The 13538-nt window shown below is 45.3% G+C and overlaps 1 protein-coding gene across 3 annotated transcripts in view; it reads left to right on the top strand.

Annotated features, from left to right (window-relative positions):
- Myof (myoferlin) overlaps positions 1 to 13538 on the top strand; it is a 133686-nt gene that overhangs the window by 16593 nt on the left and 103555 nt on the right. For all 3 annotated transcript variants that reach the window (XM_063239372.1, XM_063239371.1, XM_063239370.1), the window contains exons 2-4: positions 2323 to 2378; positions 4624 to 4715; positions 13414 to 13522. In XM_063239372.1, the coding sequence (XP_063095442.1) occupies positions 2323 to 2378; positions 4624 to 4715; positions 13414 to 13522 (257 nt within the window). The remainder of the gene's footprint in view (positions 1 to 2322; positions 2379 to 4623; positions 4716 to 13413; positions 13523 to 13538) is intronic.

Raw genomic sequence — 13538 nt, 5'->3', positions numbered from 1 at the left:
TTCATCTTTTTTGGACTGACATATTTATATGTGAGAATAAGATTTCAATCAAATATAACATTCACTTTGTCATACGAATCAGAACCCCTGTTTTTAGAAGACATTGAGCTGGGTTTATTGAGAAGGGCAGAGGTGAGTGCCAGCCGACTTAGCCAAAAACAAGAGAGTGCAGGGTTAGCTGTAAGGGCCTGGAATCAGAGCGGACTGCTTGGTGGGTTTCTTCCTAGCTCTGTGATCTTGGGCCAATTGCCTAATCGTTCTGGACTCTGTTTATTTGCAAACTGGATGTAATAGTTTTATCTACCTCATAGGCTAGCTAGGAGAAATAAATATGGTGACACAGGTAACTGGCTTGCAATGCCTGGAGTGCAGGAAGCACCCCCCAGGGTTCCACACAAAGCACTGGCATCATGGGTGGTGCTGGGACCTGCAGGAAGGTGAACCTGAGTCCTTCTACCTGGTCTGTGGTGAACTGCTTTTTGCATGGATTTAGCTGTTCCCTTTTGTTCTTAATACACAACTGAACCATTCACTGGCAGAGCTGTGGAGCAGCTTGTTATTCTCATTGGATTATAACTTAAGTCTGGCTTCTAATATGCTTTTTGTAAAATGCCTTATATCAGCCATAGGAAGCTTAGCCTGGTGGTCAAAGATTCGCAGTCTGACCATGAGCTTCCCACACAGCCCGTTAGTGGGTGCTGTGCCCCTTAGTGCCAGCCGGTTGGCCTCTGGAGTCTCAGCCCTGGCCAGCTGGCCCCTGCTCTGAGGCCGATCACCCTCCTCACTGCTTCTCCCTGGAGTGAGCTGTCTTCTCAGCCCCTTGCTTGCAGTTCCTCCTGATCCTTCCATCCCCAGTGCTGCCCCTGTTCCCACGTGAGCCCTTCATGGTACTCAGGCTTAAAGTCAGCTTTCTTGCCTGTGAGTTTGCCTTTTCATCCATGTCCCTGTGGTGCTGACTGAAACGCTTTCTCTATCAGACATACATCTGTCTCTTGAGGCAGGAACCATGTCTCTCACAGCTCTCTGTAAGGCTGCCAAATAGTATTTCAAAAATATTTGTGTGGGAAAATGAAGTTGATGAATGCTTGTGAAGAACTCATTTATGGACCATCTCTGTAGGTTAAGCTGGGAGATCCCTTGGCTTGAGCTGGCTGCTTGTTATTCCCAGCTGTCCCGTCTTGCAGGAGGGGAAACGAAGCCAGTTAGATTATGTGATGCCCACTCAGGCGAAAAAATCAGTGCTTAGCCGCATAAGGGCCATGACTCAGAGCTTTGCTATGCTGTGGTCTGGAGGAATGAGGTAGCTAGACACACAGCGGCTCTGTGCTGGGAGCAGTGAGACTTTTGGCTAAACAAAGCCCACTGCCTCCTACATTCCATAGCAGTAGAGGGGAATAAAGCTGAGGTGTGGTTCACGGTGTTGCCCCCAAAGTAAGAAACTGCCTGGGTTCAAAGCCTCATGCTTTGAGTGGGTGACTTTAAATACATTTCTCCTCAGTTTCCTTAGCTGTGAAGGGGGATGGCAATAGAAATACCCACTGTTTCTAAGGAAGTGAGGTAACTCTTACCAGCGTTCGGTGCTCAAAGGTTAGCTTTCATTTGGTAAGCATCTGAGGACAAGGACCCAAGAAAGGCCCTGCTCTTTCGACTTTGCTACAGGGCAAGTTGAAGCACGGGCTGGCTGGACTCCTTGGCTCCCTAGCACAGGTGGACCACCCAGGCTCAGACAAAGGCAAAAGACCAGGCCTTTCAAAAAGGCCAGGAGTAAGCAGCAGGCTGCTCCCAGGTAGTGTCCTCTCCTCATGCCTTTGTCTAAGGCCTCAGAGAGAAAGTTCAGCCTCACCTGTACTGTGTTTGGGTTTTAACAAATTCGGAGGCAGTGAGGGCTTTAGAGCTGAGATGCCAGGTTCCTATCAGGGCTCCACCACCACCCGTAACTCAGCCACATCGCATAGCTCTGAATGGCATTCTTACCTGTAAGATGGGGTACCAGCACCTTAAAGGTCAGCGCGACCGGCTTCTTTCAGCAGTAAGTTGGAGACACAGAGGTCCTGGGCGAGCTGGGTAAGAGATGGGCAGAGCACTACGGCACTCCCATGATTTCAGATCCCATCTTTTAACACCCTGTACACTCAGGGATGGGGAAAATGCTACAGGCCAACAAATGCCCTTCTGCTGGGGAAATCCAGCCCCACTGCAGGCTGATAAGTGGGGAAATGTGGGCGCATAATATAGGCTCTCAGAAAACGTGCTTTGAGAGAGTGAATGCATTTTATACGCACTTTATCTCTAGTTGATTGAATCTCTTATTTTTGTTTGCAGATGAGAAGAAGAAAACAAAGAAAATTGATAATGAACTCAATCCTGTCTGGAATGAGGTGACTGCATTGTTTTTCCAACTTTATTTTTAAAGGATAAGATGGGTCTGATCGTCCCTCTTTGGTCAGAGGTTAACTCTTCTCTTTGGAAAGGGAATTTCTGTGTTTCACCTCTGTCCTCCGTCTCTCATTATCCCACCAAGAGAGCAGTGCAGCTGAAGAAGAGAAACCCACAAATGACAGCCTGCAGTAGAGCAGCAGTGTGGTGAGCAGAGCCAGGACCTCAGGGAGGAGGACCGAGACTCCCCCAGCTCAGTCCCGGCTCACTGAGTGCCTTGGTCCACCATTATGACATGTCTAGGGAACATCCATGGACAAGGGAAAGGTTAGATTGTCTTCCAAGTCCCAGGAGGGAAGCTCCACAGGTAAAACACATCTGCAGCTGGAGATGGTGCTGGGTGGTGCAGCTACAGCCCTTTCCTAGCATGCGGGAGGCCCTGGATTCCATCCCTAGTAAGGGGGAGAGACCCATAGAACGAGACAAAACAACGGAGTAGTAAAACAAAGGATCCAAACTGCATACAATTAAGTGTGATTGATTAGGACCATATTACATGATACTTCTAGTTGAGTTGTGACTTTTTTTATGTAGACAAAAATATATATACTTAACATAGAGATTCTGAAAACTTTAAATACTATCAAAGCAATTTTGATCCATTCTCTGAATGCAACTATTGTATAACACTGAATGTTTATTGAATAAATAATAAAATATGAGGTCTAAAATACACACTAGCACCAAATAGGAAATATAATTTATTATTCTATTTTTCCTTTCTACTATATCCTGAGCATATACCTGTATCATTCAGTTCAAAAGTATTTTAATGACTGTGTAATATTCCACTGAAAGAAGGCAATGTAACTTACTTCCCCTGCTGTTGACTCTATACCTATTTTATAAGTGGTTCTGTATTTAGTATTTTCATAGATACATGAAAATTTTAGTTCTTCACATTAAAAAATTGTGATATACTGACTAATTATTTAAAAGTTGATGATTAGTCCCACTGTTTATTTCAAAAGCTGGTGAAACCTCTGAAGACAAGGACAATAATTGATACACTGAGTTATCAGGCTATGAAGAGTTCCTTTCCACCCCCTGCAAATCCTTTCATAAGATAAGGGCTGAGCCTTAATTTTGAGTGAGGTGAAATGAAAAGCTTCTTATTGCCTTTGAGAAGTCCTGCTGGTCTCACGCAGGCCTTGAGGAAAGTTCACTTCTTTGTGATTTCCCTGGAACCCAGAGCAGCCAGCTACACCCCAGCAGCAGGAGAACAGGAAACCTGACTGACTGATCACTGTGGAGTCCTTGCACCTGACACAGAGTTCCAAGAATAAAACAAAGAAAAGTGCATTTATTCTGCATGTTTTTATAACTTCTACCTGGCAGGCAGGTATGCTCTGACATGAGCTGGCCTGCCTTCAGCAGGGCTTCCAATGTCATTGTGTTTCCTGTATGGCTTGTTTCTCCCACTGTAAATGTGTTTATCTCAACTTCCGTTGTATAACTGAGACCAAATCTAAGTGAAATACAAACCCCAAACCTACTGGGATGGGTGAGTGTTTTCTTATACGAGCTATGGGACAAGTTTTCATTCCATTCCCAACCCACTGCAAAGAGCCTCAAAACATTACTTGATTTATTTAATTCATGTATTACCCAATCAGTCAAAGGCAACAGTGGTGTGAAGGGGTTTTTTTCCATTTAGTACTAGAAAGCAATTTATTACATTAAAATGAAAAACTCAGAAAGGTCATCTGACTACAAAACTGACCCCAGCGGAACTTAAAATAGTAGGCTAATGTATTTTAGAAAATGGTTTCTTAGATTATTCCCCTTTGTTTGATAGGAATACAATTAAGAAGAGCGAGCAGTTTTGAAATACCCATTGAAGAAAGCATTTTCACAGATACACTTCACTGTATTCTTGCAACAGTTGAGGTAGATGTTAGGTCAGTTCCTCTGACTGAGTCAGAGTTTTGAGGACCTAGAAAAAGCCACTGAACCCAGAACCCAGAAAATGGGAAGTAGGCATCCTTCATATTTTTCTGGGGTTTGTTTTCTCATAATCCTCAGCTGCCTTCAGGCTTAGAATTTAATAATTTCTAACTATAGAATTGAGTAACTTGGAGATTGTCCTTGGTGAAGTAATTTTCCAATATGCAGCACGGTGCATTTTAATTATATTCCTGCATCCATTTAACACCTTGTTTGTTTTCATGACCTTTGTGAGAACAGATTTTGGAGTTCGACTTGAGGGGTGCACCCCTGGACTTCTCGTCTTCTCTTGAGATCATTGTGAAAGATTTTGAGACAATTGGACAAAACAAGTAAGTTGCTTTCAGTGATTTTTCTTTTTTATGTATTATCTTGTGATGTTTGTTTCATTAAAGAATACATCTGTACTAATGTAACACTTTGAATATAATTGTGCTTTAATTCCTACCCCCTTATGAGCCAATATCGGACATAGCTAATGAATTATGGCACTTTTTCCTAATGACTGTAGTAGTCCAGAGAGGCTGAAAACCACAAACCAGCACTAGGCTGTCTGGTAACTTCTTCATTACCTGCAAGTAGTCGCTCCCTAGCTTCGGTGGTTTATGTGAGCTGTAGCTGTAGCAGACACACCAACATCTTTTCTTGTGCTTACTCTTGTGCTTTAATGTGCTCATTAAAGTTCACCTTCATCCCGAATTCATCTCAATGTCTCAGTCACCTTGTAAGCCACTTTCCTGCTTCCTCCCCTTCACAAGGGTTGGCATCGTGGTGGTGTCCACACTGAGGGAGGATTGCTTTCTGGGTAAACCTGGAGCAGGGAGCGGGCTTCAAACAAATTTTCATGCGACAGAATAACCTCAGTAAATTCACGCCAGTGCTGAATCTGGGATTTGCTCTTGTAGACTCAGAACTAACTCATTCTTGCATTACCAGTTAAAGTAACTAAGTTTACAAGAGAATATAGCTTAAAACCAAAATTTCTACTTGCCATTTTCCAATACAATCACCTGGTGAAAATTAATCAAGAAAATCTAAAATGTTATTTCAGCATGTAATGTTGAAATCATCAAGATGGTTGCATCTTTTCAAGTCTTTGGAGTCTGAAATGTATTTTACACGCACAGCACCTCTCGGCTCAGGCACCCTACATTTCAAATACTCCATACATGCTTTTGGGCAGGCAGTTGATTTGAATGTAATCATATTTCTATTTAATTCTGAATGAGCATACGATAGATTTACAGAAGTTCCGTCTGAGATCTTGCTGAAATCTGGATCTTGATGAGATATGTGACAATTGGTATTTTGATGCCTGCTAGATATAAAAACCAAATGAGCTTGCGGTCACCATGGTCAAATGACATCAGGGGCCTATATACGCATAATAGAAGAAAAGTAAAATCTAAGCAAAATATGAATCTGGTCTTTATCACTCTTTCGGTCTTTCCCTTCCCTCTCATCTTCCTGGCATTGACTTCTCCAGGCCCCAAGGGACTGTGTTCCAGGGCTCCCATGTGGACCAGGTGGACCTTCTTTCTCCCAATAAGATTTACCTGGCCTGCAGCTCAATACTTCAGGCTCGTGGTTTACTGTGCTTTCTGAGAAACTGCCCCGAGTGCAGGCGTAACTGCTGACAATAGTTTACTGCGTGATCTTTCCAGAAACCCTCATTTGGGGCCCTGGGACCAGGGATTTACTGAAGCCATGAACAAAGTGGGGCTTTGGGGTCGTAGGGCAGGTCACTGGGCAGGTGCTTTTATTTTTGATGAAGAGACTGCTAATTTGCTCTATAGATTTCTCTGGGGTGGTTTATTGTCTTGTGGCTCGCTTGGAGTCAGCTCTGTAACAAGCAGGGCCTTATGATAGCATCCGTGCATGGCCTCTGTGCTCACTGTACTAAGATGCTTGCCTCCACTAACGGGTAGTCGATTGAACTACTTGCACATTTTAGCAGGGAGGAATCTGGTAATAAACTATTTGAGTGAAGTATGCGTACATTTGGGCGGTGGATTTTCTGCTTAACGTTTTCTCTAGAGATCCGGGTTGGGGAGCAGCCTGCTGCCCGTGTGGGACTGCTTCCATCACCTGGAAGCTTAGGGAGTGGGCAGAGGACTTTTCTGTGCTGTGGAGGAATGTCCTGCTAGCCGACTTGCCTGTTGCCATGGAGATCGGCTGTGCCAACACCGCCCTGTCTCCGCGTCCTCTGCCCTGGGCTCAGCAACCCTGCAGCCTGGGTAGGCCTTGGGCCGTGGCCTCGCCCTACAGACGGGCTGGGAGTGACCGTGCACACCTCGCAGCCCTCCTCCTGCCTGGGAGCTGCCTGGGCTAGGCCTTGTCTTTCTCTTCGTCTTCATCCAACCAGTCACCCAGAGTAAATGTGGGTGATAGAAAACCAGAGGGACCTCCTGGTCACGTGATGCACCAAAATGGTACTTTTACCTGAGATCTCAGCAGCGGCTGTCCCTGAACGTGGCATGGGCCACGGTCTGCGCTCGGCGTCCCGCTTCATCCTCGCAGACACGGGGGAGCAGAGCCTTTCTTCCTCAGGGAGGCTTAGTAAGCTGTCAAGGACAGCAGGCATGTGTCCTGGCCTGCGCCCTTGTGCCGTGACCTGGAGAAGTGGGGACAAGACTTGACTTGGTCGGGGCTGCGTTGGGACTGTGGTGGTGGAGCACCCTGACCTGCCGTCCTCCCCCTTCAGAGGTCCGGATGTGCAGGAATGAGGGGTACCGCACATCCTCAGGTGTGTGTGTGTGTGTGTGTGTGTGTGTGTGTGCGCGCGCGCGCGCACGTGCACAGCCAACAGGCCCAGGGGAAGAGACGAGACGCCAAGCAGGACCTCGGCCTCCGCCGCTCCTCCCTCGTGGGCGGGCGTCGTCTGGAGGTGCAGCAGGCTGAGCCTTGTGCTGGGCCCGGCACTGTGGTCACCCAGCATGCAGCAGCTTCCGCAGTGGCTGCCTCGTGAGCACGTTTGATTTCTTCAGAGCTTCTCTAGTTACAAAGCGCTAATAAGTATCAGAGTGGAGGACGGGTCCATGTGGTAGGGTGGGTGTTAGGCAGTCTAAGTGCTGCTCTGCTGTGTATAGCTCAGTACTCACCACCAAGCAGTGCTTTTCTAGGTGTCACCATCTGCCCTCCTTTCCCATCTGTAACACCAGTGAGCTCACTACCTGGTACACAGGCCCGCTCAGTGAGTGTTTGATGAATGAATGGGCAAACAAGTGAGTTTATGATATTTCTACATGAATGAAATTTAAAATTTGCACATCACCTGTGCCTGTCATGTTAAACTACTAATGGTTGTTTATGGGGCTCTGTCCACTTCAGTTGTCTGGAATAGTTCTTTGATTTCAGCTTGGACTTAAATTGCAAAAGGCTCAAGACATAAAAGACTCAGGATCCAAGAGAAGCAATGCCTCTCACAAAGGTCACATCCTGTTGGAGATAGACATGGAATTTAAGACTGAGTGACTTCTAAAGGTGCCACACCATCCTTCTAATCCCTGTAACACTCAGTTAGCAGCAGGTGGTGGTAGAGGTTTTTCAGGGTTTTTTTTTTTTTTTTTTTTGGTTTGAATTGGTGGTGCTGGTGCTGGGGACTGAGTCCAGGCCTTTACAGCAAGCTCCATCCCCAGCCTGATTGTTATCATCATTGTTTTAGACAGTGTCTGGCTGATTCACTGACTTGCCTAATCTGGGGTCAAGCTCACTGTCCTGCCTCAGCCTTCCGAAGTGCTGAGGCACGAGCGTGTACCACCATACCTGGCTCCTTATTCTGCTTTTTCAAAGCCCAGGCCACCCTTGGTTGAACAGAAAAAAAGGCTCTGACAATTCCTGTGTGGAGGGGCTGGGGATTTAGCTCAGCGGCATAAGCGCCTGCCTTGCAAGCAGGCGGTCGTGAGTTTGATCCCTGGTACCGGTAAAAATGAAAAAGACAAAAAAAAAAAAAAAAAAAAAAAAAGTCCTGTGTGGAATGAGAAAGGGAAGCCAGCACCTGCCGAGGAGACACAGATGGAGTTTTACGGGCTACAGTCTATAGATAATTAATAATTAATTACCGTCCATTAGGTGTGGACCTGTGTCGCTGTAGTGCATATTTTTAAAAGCCTCCTACCCCAGCGCTGTACCCAGCCTCTAACTTCCTTTCACTGAGAGTCACCGTTCTGCACATTTCTCGCACAGCTGCTGGGTGTACGAACTAACTAAAAACTGTCTGACTTGGGGTCTTAGGAACCTGTGAAGCCCCAGTGACTCTGATGCAAAGAACTCTGGGGAGGCAGCTTCCGAGAAGCAACTTGGGAGGTAATCCAGAGGCCGAGTGAGGGTGGGCAGCGGGAGCTGTGGGTGTGCAGGGCCCCGGAGAACCTAGAAGTGCCCAGCCAGGGGTCCCTGTGCTACAGTACATTCAGGAATCCTTGCTGAGTCATGGAAAGAAAGACTTTATCCAGCATCTGCCAAGGGAGAGGGGTCACTGTAACCCGGTCTTGCAGTGGGGGGAAATGGGGACAAACACCACATGCAGCAGGGGTGGGTGCAAATTTAGAGCCGAGGAGCAGGGTGGGAGTCAGTGGGAGGAAAATTCCTAGGAGGAAACCTGAGGAGAAGGGGGTTCTGGTTAAACAGCCCCAGCAGGATTCCTGCGGAAGCAGCCCAGTGTGGTCAGACCCTTGCTGGGAGACAGCCGAGGATGAAGAATCTGATCAGATATGAAGGCTGATTAGGTATGGGGGCATGTCTTGCTAAACTCAGCCAGGCCCTTTGTTAAAGCTGACTTTATAAGGAAGCGCCTAACTGACCGAGGAGAAGGCTCGAGAGGGTGACTAAGCTTTGGTTAAGCAAGGAGCATTTGTCAGCTGCCTCTCTCCACAAGTCTGGCTTACAGTCAGGGGCATGCTGGGCTCTCCTACGTGTTGGCTTGTGACCAGGGAGGAACTTGGTGGATACTGCCAAGGAATGGATCACTGTGGGGAAGGGAAATGGGCTCCAACCTGGGAACCCTATCACCCTTCAGGCCTGGCTAACATGGCAAGGCTCAGCCAGCTGCAGGACCATCCCTGTGCTTGAAGGGATAGCAGGTCATAATCGCTTCAGGGCCCTGATAGGGAGTCTGTCCCAGCCCAGCTGCAGATTGTTATCCCCTACGGATGGCACATTGAGACTCCGATATAGTCCCCAGAGGCAAAAACATTGCATATGTGATTTATTTTCCAAACTCCAACATATTTATCCTTAGCTCCATGGAAGAATTTCCAGTAAGCTCCCCTCCAGTAATCCATGTGGGCTGTGTCTTGACTGCATAGACGTGAGCGCCCCTGCTTAACAACCCAGTAGCAAAGCCCTTACTCACTGCAGAGGCATGTAGCTGTTCACAAGTGAACCAGTGCTAACAGAGAACATTTTCCATTCCTTTTTTTTTTTTTTTTTAAAAAAAAGCACATTTAATCCACTTTAAGAGAGGGCCAAAGAGTTAAAGAAGTTCTTAACTGCTACTTGGATAAACAAATTGACTACTTTACCATTAAACTCTTACTCCCCCCATTAGAGCATTTGTCCTGTAGTTTCTGTGCTTAGTAGTTGTTTGTCAAGTTGATACCCAGCTCAGACTTTCAAGGATGGAAAGAAAAAGGAGCATGACTAGTTTTGTTTTTCACTTTAAAATACATCTGTAGCTTATTAATTTCACAACTAAGGCAGGAGAGCCAAAGGCTCTTGTGATACTTTCCCTGGAGTTTTCTTCTGAGCCTGTGGTTTGTCTGTTTTAGTATTGAGTGGATTCCAAGGGAAGACCTATTTTTCCACAAGAGCAGCTTCCCTGTTACTGTGATGTTTTTTTTTGGCCTATTTGTAGCAATAGTGACACAAAAGGAAAAAGGGTTTTGGCTCAGTGTCACCCCCCTTAAAGGAACATGTCTTGTGGTCACACTGAGCTGTCCTGATGTCCTGTGTAGGAGGCCAAGTCACCATCCCCAGTTTTTCTCAGCATTCTGTATCCAGGCAACGTCATAGCAAACAGGCCAGGGAAGGCAGGCCTAGGCGTCACTGTGGAGTTCAGACTTATCCTCAGGACCACAGCCTTCCATTGATCCCTTAAAACTCCAGAAGTTGTTAACTATTTTCATTTTTCTTCAACTCAACATAGCCGTAAAAATAACTTTGGGATTACAATCATGTAATCACTATTTTTACTTCAAGGGGAAAAAACCCCCATATCTTCTTCGTATGTCCCCGACGAGCAAAAGTAACAGGATATTATGGTAAGAAAGTGGGTCGTAGAACTGGGACTAGAGGTTTATAAAACAAGGATCTGAGGTTAGGCTTCATTATTGACTTCTTTTATTTTGTTCCCTTTCTGGTCAGTGAACTGTTTCTACCCTCTTAGGGAAGTGAAATAATGGTTGAGTCAGAATGGAGGTTGTAAAACCATTCAAGACAGTAAAAGGTGAGTGGAAGGGCTTTGCGTGTCAGGCAGCTGGCCTTGGTCGCCCCGTTCCCCGTCACATAGCCTAGCAATCGCCGTTTCCCTTCACTGCCCAATCTTTCTCCAGATATCTTAGGTGAATTAATTTTGATCCATGCCTTATAAGCCAGCATCCTTGAAGACATAACCCTTGCCTATCATTTTGGATTTTCCAATACAATCATATTCTAGATAGCTTTTCCCAGAAGTTAGAAAGCAATGAATTTAAGAAAAAGGAAATACTTAACGTGAGACAGTTGTATAGGAATTAGCCTCCACTGGGTAGTCCTGCCTTCCAGGGGACAACTGGCACCGTGTGGAGACACATCCATGGGTAAGGACCAGGTGTTACTGAGCTCTGACTGAGCACAGGGCAGCCCCCTCAACAGAAACATTTATGGGATCAAAACATTCAGCCGTGAAGAGGTGGAGAAGTGCTGGCCAGGCCTCTTCACAGCTCACAGTGTCTCAGGACGGTGCACTGGTTTCGCTAACGTTTACTACAGGTAGAGGTTGAGGCTATTCTGAGTTTAGCAGTAACAATGCATGTTTACGCGTACGGCGTTATTATCTGGATAGGATCTGGGCTACGAAGCGTGTAACTGTGAGGAGTAAAGTGTCGTTTGTTTCCATGTCTTGCAAAGTGGGAATCTCATTTTGAAGTTTATCACCAGTCAGATCACTTTAAAAACGTACTTTGCACATTTTGTTCTTCTTTAAAATGCAATTAGTCAATCTTCTAGTTAACTGTTCTATTTTTAAAAATATGGTAAGAAATTTTGCTCAAGCATTCTGAGGGCTAAGGAATTGGGAAAAGGACAGGGCTCTTACTTTATGTTAGGGAGTCACTATTTTGTGTGATAGAGTTAGAATGAGACATAGACCTCTGTCCTCAACAGGTTAGGGGAATAAAACCCAGCAATAGAAAAATACTCTAGTAAGTATGTTGTGTGAACATACTCATCTAAGCAACGTTCTGTAAAATTCCAATCAATTTGCAGCATTGATTGGTAGATCTAATCTTCATATTGACCTGAAAGAGATGAAGACTTCAGTCATCTCTTGGAGGCAAATTTGTATTTTCTCTTACCAACTACAGACTGTTCATGGTATTAAGAAAAAATGAGAATCTATCATGGTTTTGGGGCATTGTGGGCAGTGCTTTGTATGAGAATTGTGCTTTTCCAAGAAATCCTATGCAAACTATCCATATCATTGAGTAAACTGGTGATGAGACAGGAGGCTCCCGGCTTCCTGGTCTTGTGCAACGTGTCTGTTCACAGAGGACTCGGATCATAGATTCCAGTTCTGTGACCTCGCTCTGTTTCTAGGTTTGAGTGGTGGAGAAGAATATGTTTATAGTCACTTAAAAAATGATAGCCCTACATTGACTTCAACTTTTCCTGATTTTTAAGGATACCATACCAAGTTTTCAGATAAAATAATTTCTCTACAAAATGAAACTTCCTGATTATTATTATTTTCCCTCCATAGCTGAGAGTTACATAAAAATACTCCACTCTTGCTTTCCTCACTGTGGGTGTTCTGAAATACTGTAAATAATCTGTTTTAACTTTAAGGGCTTGACGCTGAGTTTTCTGTTTTAATGCTGATAATTTTCTGTCCTATCACATCTGCTGCATGTTAGTATAAGTGGCTGCAACTGTAGGCAAAATATAAGTAATCCTTAAACATACTACTATTTCTCTTTTCCTGTCTCACTGTCTACTGAGGTGAAGGCAGCCCGTGGGCTTTCCTCCTCTCCAACTGCATTTCACAAAGAGAACTTCTTCGGTTCCCCTGCTCTCATTCATGTTCCGTGTTCTGTTCCCTAAATTACAGACTACTTTTCCATGGATTACATTTGTATGTTTCCTAACTCCCTAATGATGTGTGTTCTATAAGTATTTTGGATCATTTCTTTTAGCTATAAAGATAGTTTAGGTATTTATTCTCAATCTACATAGACTCGTTTATTCTTTCCTTTATTCAGTAAAGGTCTTTTAAGTCCTGTAGTGTTTTGGGCTCATAGAGCACAGGAGTGAACACAGTAGGAGTACACTGGCCTCTAGGTTCATTGCACTGTGACAGGGACACAAGTGTGACTCCGTACAGTGAGCTTCTGTCATGTGCCGCAGGGGACATGATAGGACCCCAAGGCCGAGGAGGAGGTAACGCTGCACACGCCTTCATTTAAATCAGAATATATGGGGGAGCGAGGTAGCCCCATCAATAATCTAACAATGTATTCTCAAAGGAGACACTTTAGGGTCCACCTGAGAGGATGTTTTTACAGGGCAAAATTTTATGGGTCCTTTAAAAATTTCCATTATGGAGAATGTCATTCTTACTGAGTTTTGTCCTACATTTCTCTCTGCTTGGATTCTGGGGAGTGGGGTCTGCCTTTAGTCTTTCCTCCTGGCATGCATGATGGTTGGAATCCACAGGCATTATAGTTTATCTTGGAGAAGTCGTGGCAGGTGTTCCATTTTTACTTCCAGAATATGCCAGCCCACAGCTTGTTACTAGAGCCCCCACTTAGGCTGCTGTCTTTTCTGTTTCTCCTGCAGATTAATTGGCACTGCAACTGTCGCTCTGAAGGACCTCACTGGCGACCAGAGTAGATCACTGCCTTACAAACTCATCTCCCTGCTAAACGAGAGGGGACAAGACACTGGGGTAAGGATTTTCCCTC

This window comes from Cavia porcellus, unplaced genomic scaffold (assembly GCF_034190915.1).
Source record: "Cavia porcellus strain 051 isolate PalLab524CR breed Dunkin Hartley unplaced genomic scaffold, mCavPor4.1 scaffold_28, whole genome shotgun sequence".
NCBI lineage: Eukaryota > Metazoa > Chordata > Mammalia > Rodentia > Caviidae > Cavia > Cavia porcellus.
The sequence above is the reverse complement of the archived record's forward strand: the minus strand, read 5'-3'. Positions and strand labels throughout refer to the sequence as shown.